Raw genomic sequence first — 21,027 nt, 5'->3', positions numbered from 1 at the left:
AGAAGCAACACAAATGTGGGTAAGAAATTAACTCAGTCAGCATATATGTTTCTGAAAACTCAGAAATGCACTCCTTCTAAGGCCTGGCACTCTGGGCTGTATTGCTAAAGCTTCCATTCTCTCAGCTTGTTTGAGCTTCAAACGGACTTGACTTCTAGGAGGGGCCATGAAGTTTTAGTTTTATCTAATTAGTTTAAAGTTTATCTAAAGAAGAAATATGAGTCTGTCTAAAGATGACACACACTTAGAGTCTAAGGTCATAACTAGAGAACAGGTTTATCATGTGCTCTGCAAACTGAAGTCCAAAATCCTTGGACTCAGCATGTTAAAATGTAAAACTAATCAGCCAGAGGCCTGGGTTTCAAATAGAATTTTTCATACTCCTAATTTGTCTCCTAAAGGAGTTAAAACTAGGTTAAATTGACTTTAGTTCTTAGATTGCATAATGCACTCAAAGAAAGCCAAAACTGTGCTCTACCTATTCTGTGTGCTTGAAATTAAAACCTGATTGCTGAGGTCTGTGTAGCTGATTTCAAAATTGTAATGTTTGAAAGGGTGCAGTTCTCAAACGTCAATGGAGAAGAAAACAGCTGTGTGCATTTAGTGGCGCTTGATGACCCAAGCACCTACAGAACCTCAGGTTTGTAGGCAGTGAATCTCGGAGTAAATCATGTATATATGGTATATATATAATGCATATATATATTTATATATGCACACACATATATACAACATTTGAAGCATGTCTAGTTAAATCTGGTGGCTGAATTTTTAAAAATATTTTCCCATGTATTCAAATTTTTCTACATGAACATAAAGTATTTTTGTAATCAGAAAAATACATATTTTCAGGAAAGTAAAGCACACAAATGCCATAATTTGTATACAGAGTTTCAATGTGTATAGAAGTTTTTGTTCCTCAACTTTAAAAATCAAATGAACACTGTGAAAGTAGCATTTCTCATTGTCTCCTTGGGTCTTATTTCAATAAGCCACCAGAATGTTCCAATACAAATGTCCGAGGAAGACCTGGTCTCTGGAATCTATTTTTTGTAACAATACTGCATTAATTAATACATTGGCAGTCAAAAAACATTTTATGTATGCAAAATATACAGTGGTCCTGATAAATGTGGGTTCTTTTATATTTATTTTTATCTTGTTAGATGATAACAATTTAAGAATAATCATCAAAAAGTATCTCAAAACCACAAAATAATACTATATTTAATGGTCTTTTTAGGATGTTCAGAATATAAAGTATTTTAAAATGTATCTCCTCATTACGAAACCCTTCCCTGAACACCAACCCAGGCCTATCCAAACACAGTGAGAAGTGAGAAATGGTTAGAATGGAACATTTTCACCCTTGTTAGGACTTGATAAATGACCTTTATTTTGTTCCCAGACTGGGTATAGAAAGAAGCTACAGAAACCAACACAGTACTTAGGTTTTTCCTAAGCTAAAACCAAATATAATTTCATACTCTGAATTTGTACTTCATCTTATAACATTTAAAATATTATCATTGTACTTTACATTGCCAAATTCCTATCTAAAAAGTCACAGTATATGAGTGAACATTTCATCAACTCCAGCCATGTATTATTGAGTATTCTCATGTGTTTTTTAATCATTGCTAGTTTGATACAGAAAAATAGTACCTTATTTTGATTTAACTTTAAATTAGAGGGTGAACTTTTCCACATACTATTACTCACTTTCCTCCTTTTGTGAATTATTCATTCCTTTATTTTTCTATTGATGTTTTGATTTTTCTCTATCAATTTCAATGAGCTTCTTTAACAAAAATACTTTGTCTTACTTGCCATATTTGTTGCACGTGTTTTTTCTATTTGATCTTTATCTTTTAATTTTACTTATTGTTAGACTAACAGTTTAAATATTTATGTAGTTAAGTATATTGAGTTTTATTTTTGTTGTTTCTCCTATGGTTTTTAAACTTAAAAAGTCCTCCATATGAAAAGCCAATAAATATTCACTTTCAGCTTCTTTGGACAGCTTACATTTTTACTGAATCTCTTTAAGTCATGTGTAATTTATCTTGGTGTGTGGTAACAGATGGGCTTCTCAAACAAGTCTTTTTTTTCCAAACAGAAAACTAATTATTCATAGAACTATTATTCCCTTCTCCATGGATTTGTATCCTTTCTAGGACATTAAATTTTTATGTCAACTCAGGTCTGGTGCTGGCCTTTCTAGTGTGTTGATCATGTGTCCATGATCTTGGGCTGTACCCCACCAAATTACATTATTACACCCTGTCTTATGATCTAGTAGAGCTGTTCCCCAAACATTACTTTTTATTCTCAGAATTTTCTTAGGTTTCATTAAGTTTCACTATTCATTAAGTTTCAAAAACAATATCTTTGGGGATTTTGCTAAGAATGATTAGGAACAAATGTTTAGAACTTAATATAATGAAAATCATAAAACCTGGCTGTGAAATATATAAAAAAACTACAATAATTAAAACTATGTATCAGCTTTGTGGAGGACAACATTAGAGATGTCTCTTTTCCCCAAATCATCAGTTTAGCCCAAATCTATTCATTTATTAAATATCTAGTGTGACAAGGACTTGGACTTACTTGGCTCCGTAAAAACTGCCAAAAGCGACTTCCGCCAAGATGGAGGTATAGGTGGATGTGCCGTGCCTTCTCACACAACCAAGTTTAGGGACAACTAAATATTAGCAACAGAAATCACAGCCAGAACACGGAAAATTGAACTTTTCGGAAGTCCGTTAACAACAAATTCTTCAGCCTGACCGGTAAGGGGCGAAAGCAGTGGCTGGTGGAGCGGGGTAGCACAGGAAGACTCGGTCAGACGGGCTCAGGCGCGGAATCCAGAGTTGAAATCCAGGCGCAGGGTTGGACCTAGTGAGCGACCGGGCGAGTGACCGGGCGAGTGACCAGGCGAGCGACCACGGAGGAGACAGCGGGGAAGCGGTGCTGCGTGTTGACTATGGTCGCCTATTTGTGCTCGAGCGGACAGGCGAGGGAGTGGGCGGTTGGACCGGGGCTGGTATCCCCGCTGCAAGCTGCAAGCGGCAGTAGAGGGCGCCCCCATTTCCCCGCTCTGACCACGCCCCCACATACAGCGTCACAACCCAGCCACCTGGGAGTCCAAGGCTCCGCTTCTCACACTTAAAGGGCCAGAACAGACCAAAAATGTCACAAGTTCTCAAAGTCCCTGAGCCCATAGACCTAAGCGATGAAGAAATAGCAAAACTCTCAGACACACAGTTTAAAACACTGGTCATCAGGATCCTCACAGAACTGGTTGATTATAGCCACAAATTAGAGAAACATATGAAGGCGAAACTAATTGAAATGAATGGAATTGCACAGGAAACCAATAGCGATGAAAAGGAAACTGGGACTCAAATCAATGGAGTGGACCAGAAGAAAGCAAATAATGGCCAAACAGAAAAGAGTCAGGAAGCAAGAATTCAAAGAAATGAGGAGAGTCTTAGGAACCTCCAGGACATCTTTAAACGCTCCAATATCCGAATTATAGGGGTACCAGAAAGGGGAAAGGCACAGCCACCAGTGGAAAACTTATTTGCACAAATAATAAAGGAGAATTTCCCCAATCTGGCAAAGGAAATAGACATCCAGGAAATCCAGGAAGCTCAGAGAGTACCAAAGAAGTTGGACCCAAGAAGGAACACACCAAGGCACATTATAATTACATTAGCCAAAATTAAAATGAAGGAGAGAATCCTAGAAGAAGCAAGAGCTAAGGGGACAGTCACCTACAAAGGATTCTCCATCAGACTGTCAGCAGATTTCTCAAAAGAGACCTTCCAGGCAAGAAGGGGCTGGAAAGAGGTATTCCAAGTCATGAAATCTAAAGACCTACAACCAAGATTGCTCTATCCAGCAAAACTTTCATTTGGAATGGAAGGACAGATAAGGTGCTTCTCAGATAAGATCAAATTCAAGGAGTTCATCATCACCAAGCCCTTATTATATGAAATGTTAAAGGGACTTATCGAAGAAAAAGAAGTTAAAGAAACATGAACAGTGAAAGGACAGCAAACTCACAGTTATTAACAACCACACCTAAAACGAAAGCAAACTAAAAGGACAGCTAGATCAGGAGTGGAAACATAGAAATGAAGATCTCAAGGAGGGTTAGCAACAGGGGAGTGGGAGGAGGAGATGGGGGGAGAAGGTACAGAAAATAAGTAGCATAGACAGTAGATAGAAAATAGATGTGGGGGGCAAGAATAGCATGGGAAATATAGAATCTAAAGGACTTGAGACACATGGTCATAAACTAAAGGGGGGTAATGGTGGGGATAGGGGGGTAGGGTGGAGGGGAATGAAGGGGGGAATAGAACAACTGTAACAGCATAATCAATTAAAAAAAAAACTGCCAAAAGCATGGGTCATGCATCCCAGAGAGAAAACACTTACTCTGTCAGGTATAACTAGTAGGCCAGGGATAGTTAGTGGTAACTTATCTGGGATCTTGTAAGATTGCTTATGGATAAAGTATTTCACTGGGTGAATATTTGGATAAGCCCCTTGGAGTAGGGAGTAGAGGACAGAGTAAACTCCTAAAAGGCATGCTTGAGTAAAGATCCAGGGCTCCTGCTGAGATTCCAGGGGAGAGAGGTTACATCAGGAGATGACCTTTGTTTTGCAGAATGGTTTATGCAAGTGAAGGTGAAAGTGGACTAGTAGAGGCAGTAAAAGGAAGGAAGAGGAAACGAGGAGACTAGGTGCTAGAGAGAAACTTAAGTAGAGGAACACAGATGTCAGATTAAGTAGAGGAATTTAATAAACTGGTGAGTTTATTAAATTTTGCACACTGTAAACACAAACTGTCTTCTCCTTTGACCAGGAGAAGTAAAAAACCTTTTGACCCACTAAAAACTCTTTGTTACTCGCTGACTCTATGGAGTAGAGTCCTTGGTGTGGTATCTCAGAGTGCTAGGTCCTGCATTTGAGTGGATGTGGACAAGAAGAGGCCTCCCATCAAACCTGGGCTACACAGCACAGTGATGGAGGCAGAAATCCCTCCGCCCACTAGCCCCAATCTGGCTAATCTGGCTGGATGTAGGATTTCCACCCCTCCATGCTTCCATCTCTGTCTGATCTGTCAGAAATGCTCTCCTGCACTCAAAAGTCTGATTTCAGTCTGTGGAAATTGATCGTCCCATATTGAATCCATTTCTCTCTCTCCTGTGCTTGCCCTGACTTCTATGGAAACTTTATTGCAGTCTGAGTTGTTTAATCATTTGTATAAACAGTCTATCCTCATTATTTTTTGATTCTGTGTCTGAAAGTTTGCCTACAATTTAGTTATATCTCAAAATTGATACTTATGGTGATTTTCTAGACATTCATACTCATGAAGAGGAGAGAAAACCCTGAGTCCTCAGATGCATGAGTTACCACCTGAGGTAGAACAAGGCATCACTCCACTCAGCTCTCATACTGTAAACCAGCATTGATTTTTGAGGTACCTTTAGTGCTACTTTGTCACCTTTCTGTCCTTTTTGTTGGCAATTTTACCATTTCAGATGGCTCACAAGCAGAGTGTAAAAATGCCATCTGATGTTCCCAAGCACAAGAATGCTGGGACATGCCTTATGAGAAAATACATGTGTTAGATAAGCTTTGTTCAGCCAGGAGTCATAGGGCTGTTAGGCACAAGCTTGGGTTAATGGATCAGCCATATACATTTAATGATTTCTCTTTGAACAGAAACACACGCAAAACTGATTTTTGTATTGATCAGTTGACAAAAATGCTTCGGCTTGCAGGAAACTAACCCTGTGTTCATGGTTGATAGAACAAAACTGTGATGGATAACAAGAATCTACCCTATGTCTCTCTGCAACTCTCAGCCCAATGGCAGCTACTTAGCAGCAATGACTCGACTTTATTCATCTTCTATCTACTGACCCAGTGTTAGGCACAGAGTAGGGCTCGAAAACTAATTATAGAATCGAATGGGTTGGGAAGGAATGAGGTATGTTGAAATGGGATGCACTGGACAAGAATAACATTTATACAGATTCTTGGAGACAGGGTTCTCTTAGGAGCCATAGAGAGACATAAGAAATAATAATGATAGCTAATATTTATCAAGCACCTCTTATGAACCTGCACTTTCTAAGCATTTGATCGGCTTATATTAATATCTTGCAACCACCACAATTCTTTACTGTTGGTGACATTATCCCTATCTAAAAGGGAGGTGAAATGACTTGTGAAAGGTCACACAGCTACCACATCGTTGAGCAGGACTCCAGCGCAGATTCATCTGCCCTCAGAGCCTGTGTTCAGAACCACCTGGTTAAAATGAAAAGGTGGGTTTGGTGGGGGTTATAAGCCAGGCGTTCCATCAGAAAGCAATCTCTAGAAAAGGCAAAGGGGGCCTCCAACAGAAGTCTGCCTGAGTCACTGGTTCTTCCCAGCTTTTGTGGGAAGACAGTGATGCAATTAATGGTGATTTTTATGCCTGGCTGGCAACAGCACTGTTTTTTGTTTGATTCCAGGAGCAGCTGGCAGAATTCATGTATTACTCATGTTGGAATCACACTTTGCTGATGGCTTACGTACTCTAAAGTCACTCAGTGGTTGGGGTTTGGGCTGTGCTTAGCTAGGCCTGCTGGGAGATTACTACAGGCCTCTGAAAGTGGCTGAGCTCCTGCAGCTGTTGTGCATTGCTGGCTCCAGTTCCATACCTCTTGGCATAGGGTTTGTGTGAAAAGCACTGCTAACTCTGGGTGTGAGACTCACAGGGAAAAGGGGCCGAGAGTGCCAGACAGCAGAAAGCAAAGCCCACGCTGGCAGAGGCCTTACATCTGCAGCCATTATGCACTTATAAGAGAAACAAAGAAATTTGTGCATGAGGAATTTGGGGATTCTTCAGAAGTTTACTTCTAACCTTGACCCTTCCATAGCCACTCAGGCCACAAGGACCCCCAAAACTCTGCACCATGCATTGGTAGTGATGGTCAGATGGATGAAGTTAGTAAAAATACTAACATTTATGTAGTGTTTTCTAAGTTCAAGCATTGTTCCAAATGATTCATAAACTAATGCATTTAATACCCTCCAAAACAACTTGCAGCACAGTACACAGCTAACATTAGATTGAATCATTTGCCCCAATTCTTCAACCCTGCTTGCATCCACATCCTTGCTTTGGTCTCATCAAGGGCAGTGTATGTCCCAGCTCTTGACCTTGGACATAGCACATGACTTTGGGAGCAACAGTATGCTAGCCCTGAGCCTAGGTCTTAAGAAGCTTCTCTTGTTTATTTGTTTCTACTTAGCCCTCTTCCATTTCTCACATCACCATGAGAACAATACACTGTGGGTAGTCTGCTGATCCAAGAAGGATGAGGTACATGTGAGCAGAGTCACCCAGACAACCCACACACCTACAGCAAGAAGCAGAGCTGCCCCGGCTGCTGCAAACTGAAACAGCACCACTGAGCTGTGCTAAGCATAGGTAAGCAAAAGCTCGGATGATCCAAAGGCATGTGAGTGATGGTGAATGCTGGTTTAGCCGCTGAGTTAAGGGAGTAGTTGTTATACAGCAACTGCTAAGCAATACAGTGATAAAGCTGGAATGACATCTCACACTGTCTGACTATGCAGTACATGAACTGATCTCTAATTTACACTGCCTTCTACTCTCTCTATTAAAGTGAAGAACCATAGCCTCTGATGAGCTGAATGAGCATGAGCTAAGTGCTGAAGTCTCTGAGCCTCAATGTCAATATCTGTAAAATTAGCCAGTTGAATCACATCAGCATTTCTCGAAGTATGATACATTAGCTCCACATGATGTTAAGAAAAAAGATTCTATGCCTTTCCTGGAATTAGTACATTCTGTGAAGGCACTTCAGAGACACTGCATTAGATATCTTTTAAGTCTTTGACAGTTCTAACATTCTGTTATTCTAGGTAACAGTATGTGGCCCCTCCACAAAAACTTCTACATTCATTTCCATGGATTTTTGAAACTATAATGATTTCATAATGTGTCCTGGGGACACATCCAGGATAAGGGAGAATGTCTGTTATGGAAGAGGTCTTTCCCAACTTCCTTTAAACTTTTGCATATCCTCCTAGTGCCTGAGTCAGCAACAGCAGGGAGGACCTCCGCCCTTCCCCTACCAGCTCACCTAGAATCAAGCTTACAGAAAATCATATGCATACCTGGGACATCTCTCAGAAAAGAATCCCTGCTTATCTATTCCATGCCCTCACCTCCCACTGACTCTTCAACCCTTGCCCTGAAAATGCTTTGCAACAGCATCTAATTGCCAAATTCTCTAGTCCCTCTCCTTATTCTGCTTCTGCCTCTGAAACTTTTGATATAATGGAAACTCCCACCTCCTTAAGTTTGTCTCATTGAATGCCTTCAATTTCCTCTTCTGCCCCCTGATAGGAGTTCCCAGAACTACCCGTTGGGCAATCTCATTCCCTCACACAGCTTCACACTACATCCTAACATCTCCCAGAAGTATCTCCAACCCTGCCCACTCAGCCCACCTCAAACCAAATTACATTTTTCTCAACCCAGGTTCCCAGCTTTATCTCCTGCCACCTCCTTCAGTGTGCCCTGGAGTATTACACTTTGAATTCCTTATTTTCCATGCCTCTCCCTCTGCCTAGAATGCCTTACTTACTTCTCATATCTACTGCAGCTTTCCCACAGAGCATAATCTTACTCATCCTTCTCAAATGTCACCCTCCTAATGAGACCCCATTCTTTTCCCAGATTACTCACTAACCAGCTTCCGTGTTCTGTTATCAGCTCTATCAGCTCTATCAGTAGATCAGAGCATCTCATCTACCAGAGTGCAAGCCACTTGAAGTCAGGTCCCTCTCTTTGCCATCTCTGTAACTGCAATGCTTAGCAGATTTCCAGTGCATAGAAAGGGCTACTGACCCACCCATTTCTCCACTGGTAGGCATTGCTCATTAGCTTGCTGGCTAACTGCTAGACCTTGAGGGATGCCCAGTGTGCCAAAGGACAAACTAGGTGCTGTCTGTAATTTATTAAGAAATTTCCACTTTGCAGATTTTTCTGAGAGAAGCAAAATTAGAGGCCAAGGCAGTCATCTGAAACAGGTTGATCACCCTGAGACTGTCACTATGATTATATTAATTATGTGCCCACTTCCTTTTCTTTTTATTTGATACACACACAAAGAGTCTTAAAAGAATTGACTGACTCATGTAGTTACAGTTGCATCTCCCAAACTAAATTAACTTAGGCATCACTTTCATGATTCTTGCTGAATCTACATGCTACTTGTATAATTATTCTATTAACCATTTTCTTTAATTCATCTTTCCCCCATAGTTTCATATTAAGCCAGAGTAGTCATAAAATTGTATGAATGACATGATACATACACACACATATTTATGTCTACATATTAATAAATATCATAATTAAAAATATTTCTCCAGGCACTACATAAAATCATCTTCCAGGCCAGCAGCACTATACGTGTACAGGTAGGGAAGCACTAGGTTAGAACGTTTAATCCAGTACAAAACAATTTACTAAAGCATTTCTCTGCCAGCCGTATACTATGTTTGGTGCTGAGAATATTGAAATGCCAAACACAGCTGATAGTCTAGTGGGTAAAACCAACAAGTAAACCATAAATTGTAGGTTAATTTTCTAGGTACTATGACAGAGGTGAACACAAGGATGCCTATATCCAATAGCTCTTGAGCACCAATGCAAATCCTCCCCATCCCAGCTGTGGTGCCGGCTGCCTCGTCAGGGGCCACTTCTGTGCAGGCCTCCACCAGCTGTGAGCAGATATCACCTCAAAGTAGCTCACTCAGAACCCCTGCGAGTGGACCTCACTTCCTCCCCTAGAACTTTATCTGGCACAACAGTACAGGAAACCAGCAGTCAGTCACTCACTAGCTTCTTAGAGCTACTTAACTCATGAATGAAGAGAGAGTATAGAAATGGATGAACACATTTCTCCCTTTGCAGGTAAACATTTCTGAGCTTCATTTCATAAGGCTTCTCTGAAGGTCTGAAGCACCAGGCATCTGTAGCAGTGGCCAATGTGATAACACACTCTAGTACAGTTGTATTCACTTAGTCACCTACTCTCGCTCCCTGGGATCACTTTCCAAACAATCTACCTGCATATGAGGCAATGTTTTTGGTAGAGCTCAGGCTACATACAGCAGGGCCTTCACACATGTAAGGAGGTTAAGAAAGTCTTCTTGGAGGAAATAATACCTGAAGTAAACCTGAAAGCATGAATAAGTCAGACAGGTGAACAAGAGAATGTGAAGAGGGCATTCCTGGCAGAAGAAACAGCATACACAAAGGCAGTGAGGCTTCAAAGTGTATGCTTGGAAACTGCCAAGAGCCTGTTATGACTGAAATATACCATATACATTTCCAACATACCATGAGGGACTGAGAATTACAAGACCCTGGTGAGGTAGGCAAAGACAGGTTTCTGAACAGTTGCTGACCACAACCAACTACTGCCTCCACTCTGTTCTTTGATCTGAAGTGGTAGCAATGAATAGTAAATAGGTGGATATTTAAATCAGTCCCAGAAGGTTAGAAAGTGCATTATAGATTCAAGAGGTGCTAGACACAAGGGGAACTAAGAGTAAGAGAATAATTAGAGGAAATATGATAGTGAAATAGGGGCAGAACTTTTGTCACATATACACACACATTCACTCACTCCAAGATGGACCCAAAAATCCAATAATGAGCTTAGTCACAAGTGAGGCACATTCCACTTGGAAATGACAATTCTAGAATAAATTGTCAGGAACTAAAACTTAGGTTTGGAATAAATGAAGTAGAGTCCCACAGAAGACACATCACCCTAGAGCTTCAGGCCAATCAGGGTCAGAGACAAGAGGAAATGGGGGTCTGGCAGGAGAGAAGCAGGGAGCACTATGTCATGAGCTGCAGAGCCACAGGAAGGAATTCCCTCACCTGACACTCCAGATTTTTAGCAAAAACCCAAGAACACACAGCTCTAAGCTTTTCTCTCCTTGTCCCTGAGACAAAGCCAAGCTTGAGGGACCAATGTTGAGTTTCACTAAGGGAAGCTGGAGAGTTCCATCTGGCACAGAATATAGAGCCACCTACCCTCATGGATGGATCTGTGCTTTGAAGACTGGCATTAGGCAATAGAAAAGTCTCCAGCTCTATTTATAAGCACATAATTAAGTGTATCAGATTTTTTTGAGTGCTCATTGTGTACCAACCCTGTACTAAGTACTTTTAAGTAGTATCTCTTTTAAAATCTTCCCCAAAATTACATAAATAGATATTGTTATCAGCCTAATTTTTCAGTGTAAGGTGAACAGGAAGTACTAGTTAGAAGACAGCAAGTGAAGTCTGGGAAAGAGCTCAGAATCTTGGTTCAGGTCATTCACAACTAAACTTTGGTCTCCATCATTTCCTGCTGAGACCATGGGGTCACTCAGGACTATTCACTTTAAAGACACAAAACCAACTCAAAATGGTATAGGCAAATAAGAGTGACTGGCTCCCATAATTGGAAGGTACAGGACGGGTCTCTGATGTAAAACCACCGGACCCAGTACTCAAATGATGTCAGAGTGCCTGCCTTTTGTTCTGTTCTGTGACTGTCCTCATTCTCACCAAAGACCAGCTTCCTTCAAGCACCCAAGGAAGCTGGTAGCTCCAGGTATACAGTGTCCTCACTGAAGAAAGAGAACATATTGCTCATAAATTCCCAGAGAAAGAGTCTAGCTGATCACGTAGGGCATGTACCTTTCATCTGAACCAACTGCTGTCATCAGAGGGATGGAACGATCAATGACCGGCAGTCCCATCAGAATCACACGGAGGGAAATCATGGTACCTCTTGAAAAATAGAGATGTTAGGCAATACAAAATAATGGGTGTCTACTACAGTTTAAATGACAGGCAAGTAAGTCACTTAACCTTTAAGAACCTGAGTTTCAAAAAAAAAAAAAAAGAACCTGAGTTTCAACATAGTTTTCCCAAAATTAATAATACCTATTGCACATGTTTTTGGGAGATATTAAAATCATATTAAACACTTGGTGCATAGAGATACTCATTTATGGTGGTCATTTTTGTTATTACTGGTACTATTATTGTTTTACAGTTGTTTTTGACAGAGGGATTGGAATTTGAAGCCCATCCCAGATTCCCAGATGTCTAAAGCACTGCTGTCCCCAGGGTGGAGTCCCCTTGGCTCTGCAGCCAGACGCCTTGCACAACCCAGGCCCTGTATGCCAAGGTTAAGCTGGTTCACCATCTGATGGCTGCAGAGCAGTGAGTGCCTCCCCAGCCCAGCAATGTCAATACTGCCTTCCTGACTCCGCCTATTGTATCTGGAGGAAAGTGGCCTAGCATTGTCTTCCAGTGCTCCCCCCAGGAAACATGATATCACCCTCTAACAAAAGCGGGAAAGCTGACAGATCTACTGAGATGGGTGTGACCACCACACACACCTCACTGGTCAAGCCCTGGACGAGGGTCTGTGACAAGCTGAGAGCAAACAGAAGCCACACACTGTGTCCTTCAACAGGCAGCCTGATGGGTTCCTTTGGTTCATCTTTCAATTTTCTCTTTCTCTTTGTTAAATTCATACCATGTTAGACACGGAGTCACCAGGCAGTGGGAATGCACTCCCTCTAATCAACAGTTATGTTGAAGAGTCAGAACTCTGTCCATCTGGCAGAGCACGCCCCCACACCTGTCTCTGCAGCCTTTGGGAAGGAACATAGGGATAGTCAGATTCCTCCTGAAGGGACAAGGCAGTGAGAGTGGGGAGTACAAAAAAGCAGTCTTGGCTCAATCTAAAAAACATTCTGCATGTGTGATGTGAGTTAAGAAGCAGTTTGGACAGACTGGTGGGAATTGGATTATCAGTTTTAAATTCCAGAAATAAGGGAGGCAACTTTAGATATTCCCTTTCCTGAAGGCTGGGAGTGATGCCAGTGGATCCTCTGACATCCCTTGCAGTTTGAGTTCTTATACTACCGGTACACCTGGCTCTTTGTAGGACAACACATTTGCAGTCTGGTTCCCCCATGCCAGGCCCTGAGGCTGTCCTGTCACTCTGCTGCCCCCATCTTACTGTCCCCTCCTTAAAACTCTCTCCTTCTTTGGCTATCAAAACACTGATCCTCTAAAATCCCAGGAAAGGAATCTGATTGGATTCACTTCTCCTACCAACTCCCTGACTACTTCTTCATAGAACACTTAGCTATCTCCTCTTTCTCTTCCTTTCACTTAAAGCTTAAGATATATGCATGCCCATAACTTCATTACTGTAAACCATAAATTTCTATGCCTCAATTCCCTTGCCCAATCCCTTTTTCTGAGCATCAGACCCAGAAAGCCAAATTTTGCTAAGTCAATACATACAAAATAATTACCTGCTCCATTTCAGCCCATCTCCAACCAGTTCCGTCTGCCATGTTTCAAGACACTGAACAGCACCACCATTACCCAAACCAGAATCCTGAAGCAATGCTTATTCTCTCCCCTTTCTCTCAACCTCCTCCTGTAAGCATCACCGACCCCTACAGTTTTACTTCCAAAACACTTTCAAGGCCCCTCTTCATCCAGGCCTTCCTGCCTGAAGTATCAGGAAGCCAAATTGGCCCAGGCCTACCATCTCTGCCATGTCAATCCATCTTCCACACTATCATCACAGTGAATTTTCCAAGACATAGTCAGATACAATGGAACAAACATAATGCTAAATTTCAGCAAGTACCCCATGAAAATATAAGCTACTTAAAATGGCCTACAAAACCCTTTCCAATGTGACCCCAATCTTAATTTTCCACTTCTGCCCTACATTCTAGCCTTATTCAACTTCTTGGAGCTTGCCCTATTTCACATCCTTCTCCCTTTAATGGAAAGTTCTTCCTATTTCTTCTTTATCCAAGTTTTAAAATCATTTGTCTAGTCCTGACCAGTGAGTGTTGCTCAGTGGGTTGTGTCATCCCATAAACCAGAAGGTTGCCAGTTTGATTCTCAGCCAGGATACATACCTAAGTTGAAAGCCAGGTCCCCAGTTAGGGGTGTGTGAGAGGCAACCAATCAATGTTTCTCTCCCTCTTTCTCCTTTCCTTCCCCTTTCTCTAAAACTAAGTAAATAAATAAAATATTTTGTTTAATAAAAATAAAACAAAATCACTTGCTATGAGTAATTTGTAACTATAATTGGACCTAATTTTGGCAATATTAACTACTATTAGGAGTTCTTGCAAAGTGAGAAAAATTAATGTTATTCATACTAAATTTAGCAATTAATGAAGTTGACACTGTGCTTTTAAACATTTAATTCAACATTTATGTCTAATTTAGATTTTTAAAGTTTCACTTTTTATTGGAGCCAATAAAATTTTTTGTAGCTCTTGAAAAGCTAGATTTTATATAACCCCTATTATATCATGTATCACAATGTCATGTTATTCATCTACCTATATTCATCTTTTCTACTAAAATGTGAACTTAGCAAGACTCATCCTTTTTTTTTTTTTTTTGTATTCCTGGTACCCAGTATAGTACTTGGCACAAAGTAAGTCCTCAATATGTCTTCCTTAACTGAAATAATAGGTGAGTAAATGAATGAATGATGGGCAAGCAATAACTCAATAAATGTCTATCGAATAAAAAGTATTTATATCTTTTGGGTAGTATTAAACAATTATACAATACTTAATATTAGGTAAATCCCTGGTCAAACCTATTTTCATGAATATATCTTTTTTGTTTCATACCTAAGGGAAAAAAAGGGGGTTTCTTTTTACCTTATGTACATCAAATATTTAACATAAGGCATCCTTTTAAGATATGAGTGAATACTATTTGCAATGTATATGAAATCAATTTATTGCTGATATTGTTGCTATTTCAGTGTAGCTAAAACCCTTTCTACATTTTCTTTTTTCTCAGAAAGAAAGAAGTGCTGAGGCATACCAAGTTCTCACTGTGGCATATTAAATGCCATTTAATAAAGATTACTGAACATCAAATACATGCCCTGTAAAACTAAAAAAAAATAATAATAGCTGTCATCAGAAATGTTAGAGGCTAATCCAGCTAAATATATGTGCCCAAATCTCAAAGATACAGCCTGTGAGGTAAGGAAACTCAGAATTAGGAAAAGAACATCATGAGGAAGAGTTGGCCAGGCAAATTGAGTTGAATTGTGTTTTCAGTATGGACATGGAGACTGTCATTTCCAAATGGATGGAGCAGCATGAACAGGAATGAAGGCTAAAGAATGCATATAAGGTGAATATGGGCCTGTTTGAAGTAGAAGGGTCATGATAAGGGATGAACAAGTAGGTGAGGAATATCATTGGATAGTAGGCCAAGTATTCTGGCTTGTCAACTAGGGAATGACTAACATGAAATTTAAGGAACTGGAGTTTGTTGAGGTCTTTTAAAAGGAAACTGCTTCTATGAGTCGTAAGTGATTCCCCTACACCTTGGAAAAGATTAACTCAGTCTTGAACTAAGCAGTAGCTTCACAGCAACATTTCCCTTTCGATTATTCTGGCTTTCTTTATTTAGTTCTTATCTGCTAAACACCCTATGTGCATTATCACACTCAATGCCTAAAACAAGTCTAGGAAATAGTCTCATCCCTAAAAGGTGAGAAAACTGTGGCTCAGAGAAGTTAAATAACTTTCCCATGGTCATCCAATTTGGGTTTAACCCCAGGTCTGTGACTTTAAGATCCATTCTCTTAACTCCTTCTCCTGAATTCTTCATTAGCTCTACCTTAGTTCCATAGAGCAGTGGCTTCAAAAGAGTCATTATAGCACATGTTCATGTGATTTTTTTTTCCTCAAAAGGCATATTGAGTTAAAATTCAGTGTAAAGTGACTATATTTGGGTCAACAGTTGGGACACACACCCAGCTGGGTCTAATTAGGCAAAGATCTTGGAGGCTTTTCTGAAACCTTAGGCACCTGCTAAGTGATCAACAAGGAGCAACAAACAGACAATAAAATGAAAAGTATGTCTACACTCTATTCATGTTCCTAATGAATAATCACCCAACCTGTGCCTGAACATTATCCAGTGCAGTAGTTCACTCCTCAGGGGGATGTTTAAATAGAGTTTTTAGAAGGTTTTCATTAGAAAAGCCAAACTCTCTTTGTACAACTCCCTCCACCTATGGATCCTAGATCTGGCATAACACAAAGTCAATCTATCATGTCTTCTATATGGAAATCCTTTATAACACTGCTGTTCATCTATTTTTTTTCTGACTAAGAATTCCCAAGCAATGTGGTTTCTAAAGCATTTACCTTCTTGTTTGCCTACTAGGTTTGTTGTCAAATTTCTCCATGGCTTCAGTATTTAATAGATACGCTGGGAGCAGCAGGGTGAAGTGATGACTATTTCTAAATTGGACCATATATTTCTATTAGTGCAAACTGTTAAAGCTTATGTATTACATTTTTAGTAAGCAGAGAACATGTTGGTCCATATGAATTTTGTGTGTCACCAAAACTTAGTGATACTTGGTGACACTAGAACTTTTAACAAATCTCCCTCACATTGAACATACATAATTTATTTATTAAATCCAAATGCACAACTTATCATTACCTATTTTGAAATAGTGTGCCTTTGGTTTGGATCACCCATCTAGCCCAGAGAAATCTATTTGAAGCCCAAGTCTGTGCTTTAACCAATAAGCCATGTACAGGAAATAAGCAGGAGACACAATCACACACACCTCTTTTAAGGGGTAGGGCCCCAGGAGACAAATTGATGTCGGAAAACTTTGGAGCCCACCCATCTGAATGCCCAAGAGGACAGCGTATTGTCCTCTGATGTGGACTTGGAAGTGTCTTTTCCTTCTGGAAAGATGTCTTAGAAGAACTAGGCTCTAGCAGGAAGCTGTCGCAGGGTAGGGCTGAAAAGGAAATGCCAAGACCTCCCAACAAGACAATGATTAGGAGGGAGCATTTGTGAAGGAAGCAAAACTCCTCCCTCTAAAAACAATTCCCAGGTGTATCTCTGATCCAAGTTTCTAAGACCACCACCCTTGATTACTCAGACTTGGTAGTTGCCTTATATGACCAGCCCCATGAGGAGTTCCATCTGGAACCACTTCCCTGACCTCATACAGGCATATCTCATTTTGTTGCACTTTGCTTTATTGTGCTTCACAGATGTTGAACTTTTACAAATTGAAGACAAAACCCTCCACCAGCAAAGAGATTATGATTTATTTTATTGTGATACTCATATCATTGTGATAGTCTGGAACCAAGCCCACAATATCTCCAAGATGTGCCTGTAACTGAATTTCCCGAGCCATTCCAGAAAAGATGTTCACTATCTCTGAATCTAGGTTATTTAAAATGTTAAATGAGGCAGAAAAGGGGTATGAAGGCTCTTTACCAGAGACTTCCTGTTGGATCAATGTTGATCACATAGGACACACTATGATAAAGCAGGAGGAGTGATTTATTTTGTTTTTCTGTATATACTACTCTTCAGAGAGAGAGAGCAGCCTGGTTTGGTGAGGATGGGGGGGGGTAGAAAAAAATTGGTGTTTATTAGGACTTGTTTGTAAGCTGAAATTGGCCATGATTATTTTTTTTCCAGAGAGAGGGGAAGGGAAGGAGAGAGGGAGAGAAATATCAATGCGTGGTTGCCTCTCATGTGTCCCCCACTGGGAACTGGCCTGCAACCCAGGCATGTGACATGACTGGGAATTGAACCGTGATCCTTTGCTTCACAGGCCCAAGCTCAATCCGCTGAGCTACATCAGCCAGAGCGGCTATGATTCTTAATTGGGAGGGTGTTGTATCAGAATCTAGGTGCGTTTCAGGGAAGCCTTTTGAAAATTACACACCTCCTCCAACCCTGTTATGGGTAAGCATCTTCCACCCAGAGCTACTTTCACTCAGACAAATGTGACATCATGTTTCAGTTGTTTGTTTAGAAAAAAATAAAGGAATGAGAAAAACCCACTGGACTAGAGAGATAAACATAAGCCCCTTGCTCCATTACTACAGTCTACCAATGGTGTTTGGTTTGAAGAATGGGTTTCTATGCCTATAGATATGATCATGCTGGATTCTTATTAGAATCCTTGGTATTCATGTTTATTGAGGCTTGGACTGGGAATGCAAGTTAGGATTCAACAAAACATACCTGACCCAGTAACCAGGCTTGCTAGTGTTACCCTCTTTTTTCAGTAAGAGCATGAAACCCTTCTCTATGCACCCCTACCTGCTGATATCTATGCTATTTTTATGGAACTAAGGTCTAGACATGGAGCAACTCTTTCGGCCACATAACATTTTTGTTTGATTTTATCACAGCCTTTCTAATCCTGTATTGTCATATGTAGTCACTTCAGGGGGAAAAAAGTAAATTAAAACAATTATACGTGTGTGTGTGATTTAAGCTAAAAAGTATCTCAGAGCAACAGTAGACCCTTGGGCTTTTGATTACTATAATCACTGGTGTAGAATCAGGTCTAGATTCAAATCACTGATAAATATGTTACAGAGAAAAAGTAAGCCAAAATGAAATTATGATAATTATTTGGTCTAAAGGTACATATTATTAGAAGAAAACTAAAATTATTTCTATATTAATATAAAAACATTCTACACAAGTACTGAAACCATCTCAGATAATTTCATTTTTAGCAATTTGTATTACACACTTTGTCTTAAAAATACGATTAAATCCTCAATGTAATTGGTTGTTGAAAGCAAACTGTAAAGCTACAAATTATTTTATATTCAATTATATTATTTTATTGGGTTAATTTTTTTAATAGTTAAGATTTCAAACATAAAAAAACTATAAAAATAATACAATAGTTGCCTGTATCTATTTGAATCAAATTCTATTAATGTATATAGCCTACACCATTAAGTTCAGTATATTCCCTCAAATTCATTTCCAATATTAATTCTGTTTTCATTACAATAATTAGAATGCTTTCAAACGGAAGGGGAGAGATCGATCGCAATTATAGCTGTGACTTATTTGTACTTCAGGTTTTGATACCACTTTCAGCCAGTATCCCATAAGATGAGTGAACTACAGAGGTGTGCCACTCTTCAGAGAATCTAAATAACAGACCTAATCTAAAAATATTGAGACCAGTCGTTGCTTAACTCCACAACAGCGCTGATACTCTCCTGTGCCCAGTGAGCTGGGCAACTGCCTGAACTTTCATTTCAATGGGCCAATAAACATTTTATGGCAAATATTTTAAATGAACAAAAATTATATAGCCCTTAGCTTCCAGACTGCAACTATAAGAAAAAAAACAGTAAGCGTATTTAGACTAATTTGATTGCTTTGCATAAAATAACATGCAGATAGGAAATCTGGGTAAAAGCATTTTTGTTCTCAGTTAAAAATGACAATCTGTGCACTGCTAATTATCAGCATGAACTTTATTGTTTTAAAAATTACTGAAGATTTTTATTGAAGTAGGTAAAATCAGGATTTTTTTAAAATTAAGGAAACAATCTCTAAGAGGAAAAAGTAAAATAACGCACCAAATAAGTAAATCTCTTGAAATAAAGTGACCTTATCAGTCCTCATAGAGTCTGTAGCAACACAGGGGGCAATTATGCAAAAGAGAAATTCTGGAAAAGTCAGTTCATACCACAAGCACTTTGAATTTCAATCCTTACATATATTAAATGGAGTGTTATATATTAAATAAACAGTGCTTACGCCACAGCTGCTTCTTGTTAACTACACTAAGAAATAGTGAGAGAGCCCAGAATCACTGTTTGAAAAATAAATACTAAATCAAAACAATAAAGCCAAATCTTACCAGAAAGGAACAAGCTGACTCCATAGAGAACTAAGCCGACGAAAGAGTTCATGCTTCCCCAAATCTCTCCATCCAGTTTCCGCAGATGTGCGTGAGGTCCTGAGGATCTTTTCAAACACCCAGAGGTCTGTGGCTTTCCATTCTCATGTTCTAGTGGGTCTTGTTTACAAGTCAGAGGCAAGAAGGAACAGCACAGAAGCAGGCTGTAACAGTCTCATTTCTGTCTCTGAGCACAGGGAGTTTTAAGTTCCTTTTTCCTGTTTCCTTTGTAGATTAGGATGGGAAAGGCTATATCTTAAAGGCATTTGGTATCAGGAGGGCTGGGGGCACTGCAAACCCTCTCCATCTTGCAATTCATCAAAAACACTTATCTATTGCTCCTGCTTCTGCTGCTTTTGCTGCTGTTCTGGGGGTAGAGGAATTTTTGTTGGAAGTGTGGGTCCTGGTCAGCATTTTCAGAAACAATAGGGGTATCCTCTCATGGGCGGGAAACAGAACAACAAGCCCTCCACCTATGCATGGTATGCGATGATGATCGGCCTCCTCTGCCTTCTAACAGCTCTCCCGGGTCCACTCGAGATCCCTGACAAAAGGGGCTTCTGGGTGTGGGGAGCAGTTTTCACTTTTGTGTTCTCATTTAACCCACGTGGTTGGAATTGGGGAAAAAAGTTTTCGTGATGAAAGGACAACCCGAAAGGCAATTAATTTGGCTAATTACTGGTGAGGTCACTGCTCAGTGTGGCCACAGAGACCAGAGTCCAAAATTGTTGGCCTGTTTTCTCTCACACAGATGATTTGCGTGTTGGGCAAGAGCCCAGAGATATCCATGCTACTAGCTGTTGCTTTAATTTTTATTACTAATTCACCCTTTGAACGTGATCTGATTTATTAAAGAACTTAGCATAAAAGAATTTTAGCAACAAGAGGGACTTTGTTGTAATTGGCCAATGGCGTGTCAGAAGAAAATTACATACAAAATTAAAAAAGAACCTATGAGCCCTGGCCAGGTGGCTCAGTCGGTTGGAGCATCAACCTAGGCACCAAAAGGCTATGAGTCTGATTCCCTCTCAGGCAGGGTACACATTTAGGTTTCAGGTTCCATGCCCAGTTTGGGTACAAACAGGAGGCAAGCAACAGATGTTTCAATCTCACATGGATGTCT

General features: G+C 40.1%; 1 protein-coding gene across 3 annotated transcripts in view; it reads right to left on the bottom strand.

Annotated features, from left to right (window-relative positions):
- Positions 1 to 20,356, bottom strand: part of TEK (TEK receptor tyrosine kinase) — a 107,915-nt gene extending 87,559 nt beyond the window's left edge. The window contains exon 1 of one of the 3 annotated variants that reach the window (XM_053656331.1): positions 19,866 to 20,356. In XM_053656331.1, the coding sequence (XP_053512306.1) occupies positions 19,866 to 19,917 (52 nt within the window). In that variant the 5' untranslated portion in view covers positions 19,918 to 20,356. The remainder of the gene's footprint in view (positions 1 to 19,865) is intronic. The other 2 variants (XM_053656330.1, XM_053656329.1) reach the window with 2 other exon arrangements.
- Between the last annotated feature and the right edge of the window lie 671 nt (positions 20,357 to 21,027).

Source organism: Artibeus jamaicensis, unplaced genomic scaffold (genome assembly GCF_021234435.1).
Source record: "Artibeus jamaicensis isolate MK-2021 breed Jamaican fruit bat unplaced genomic scaffold, CSHL_Jam_final scaffold_1964, whole genome shotgun sequence".
NCBI lineage: Eukaryota > Metazoa > Chordata > Mammalia > Chiroptera > Phyllostomidae > Artibeus > Artibeus jamaicensis.
Note: the sequence above shows the minus strand (reverse complement) of the source record. Positions and strands in the feature narration are given on the sequence as shown.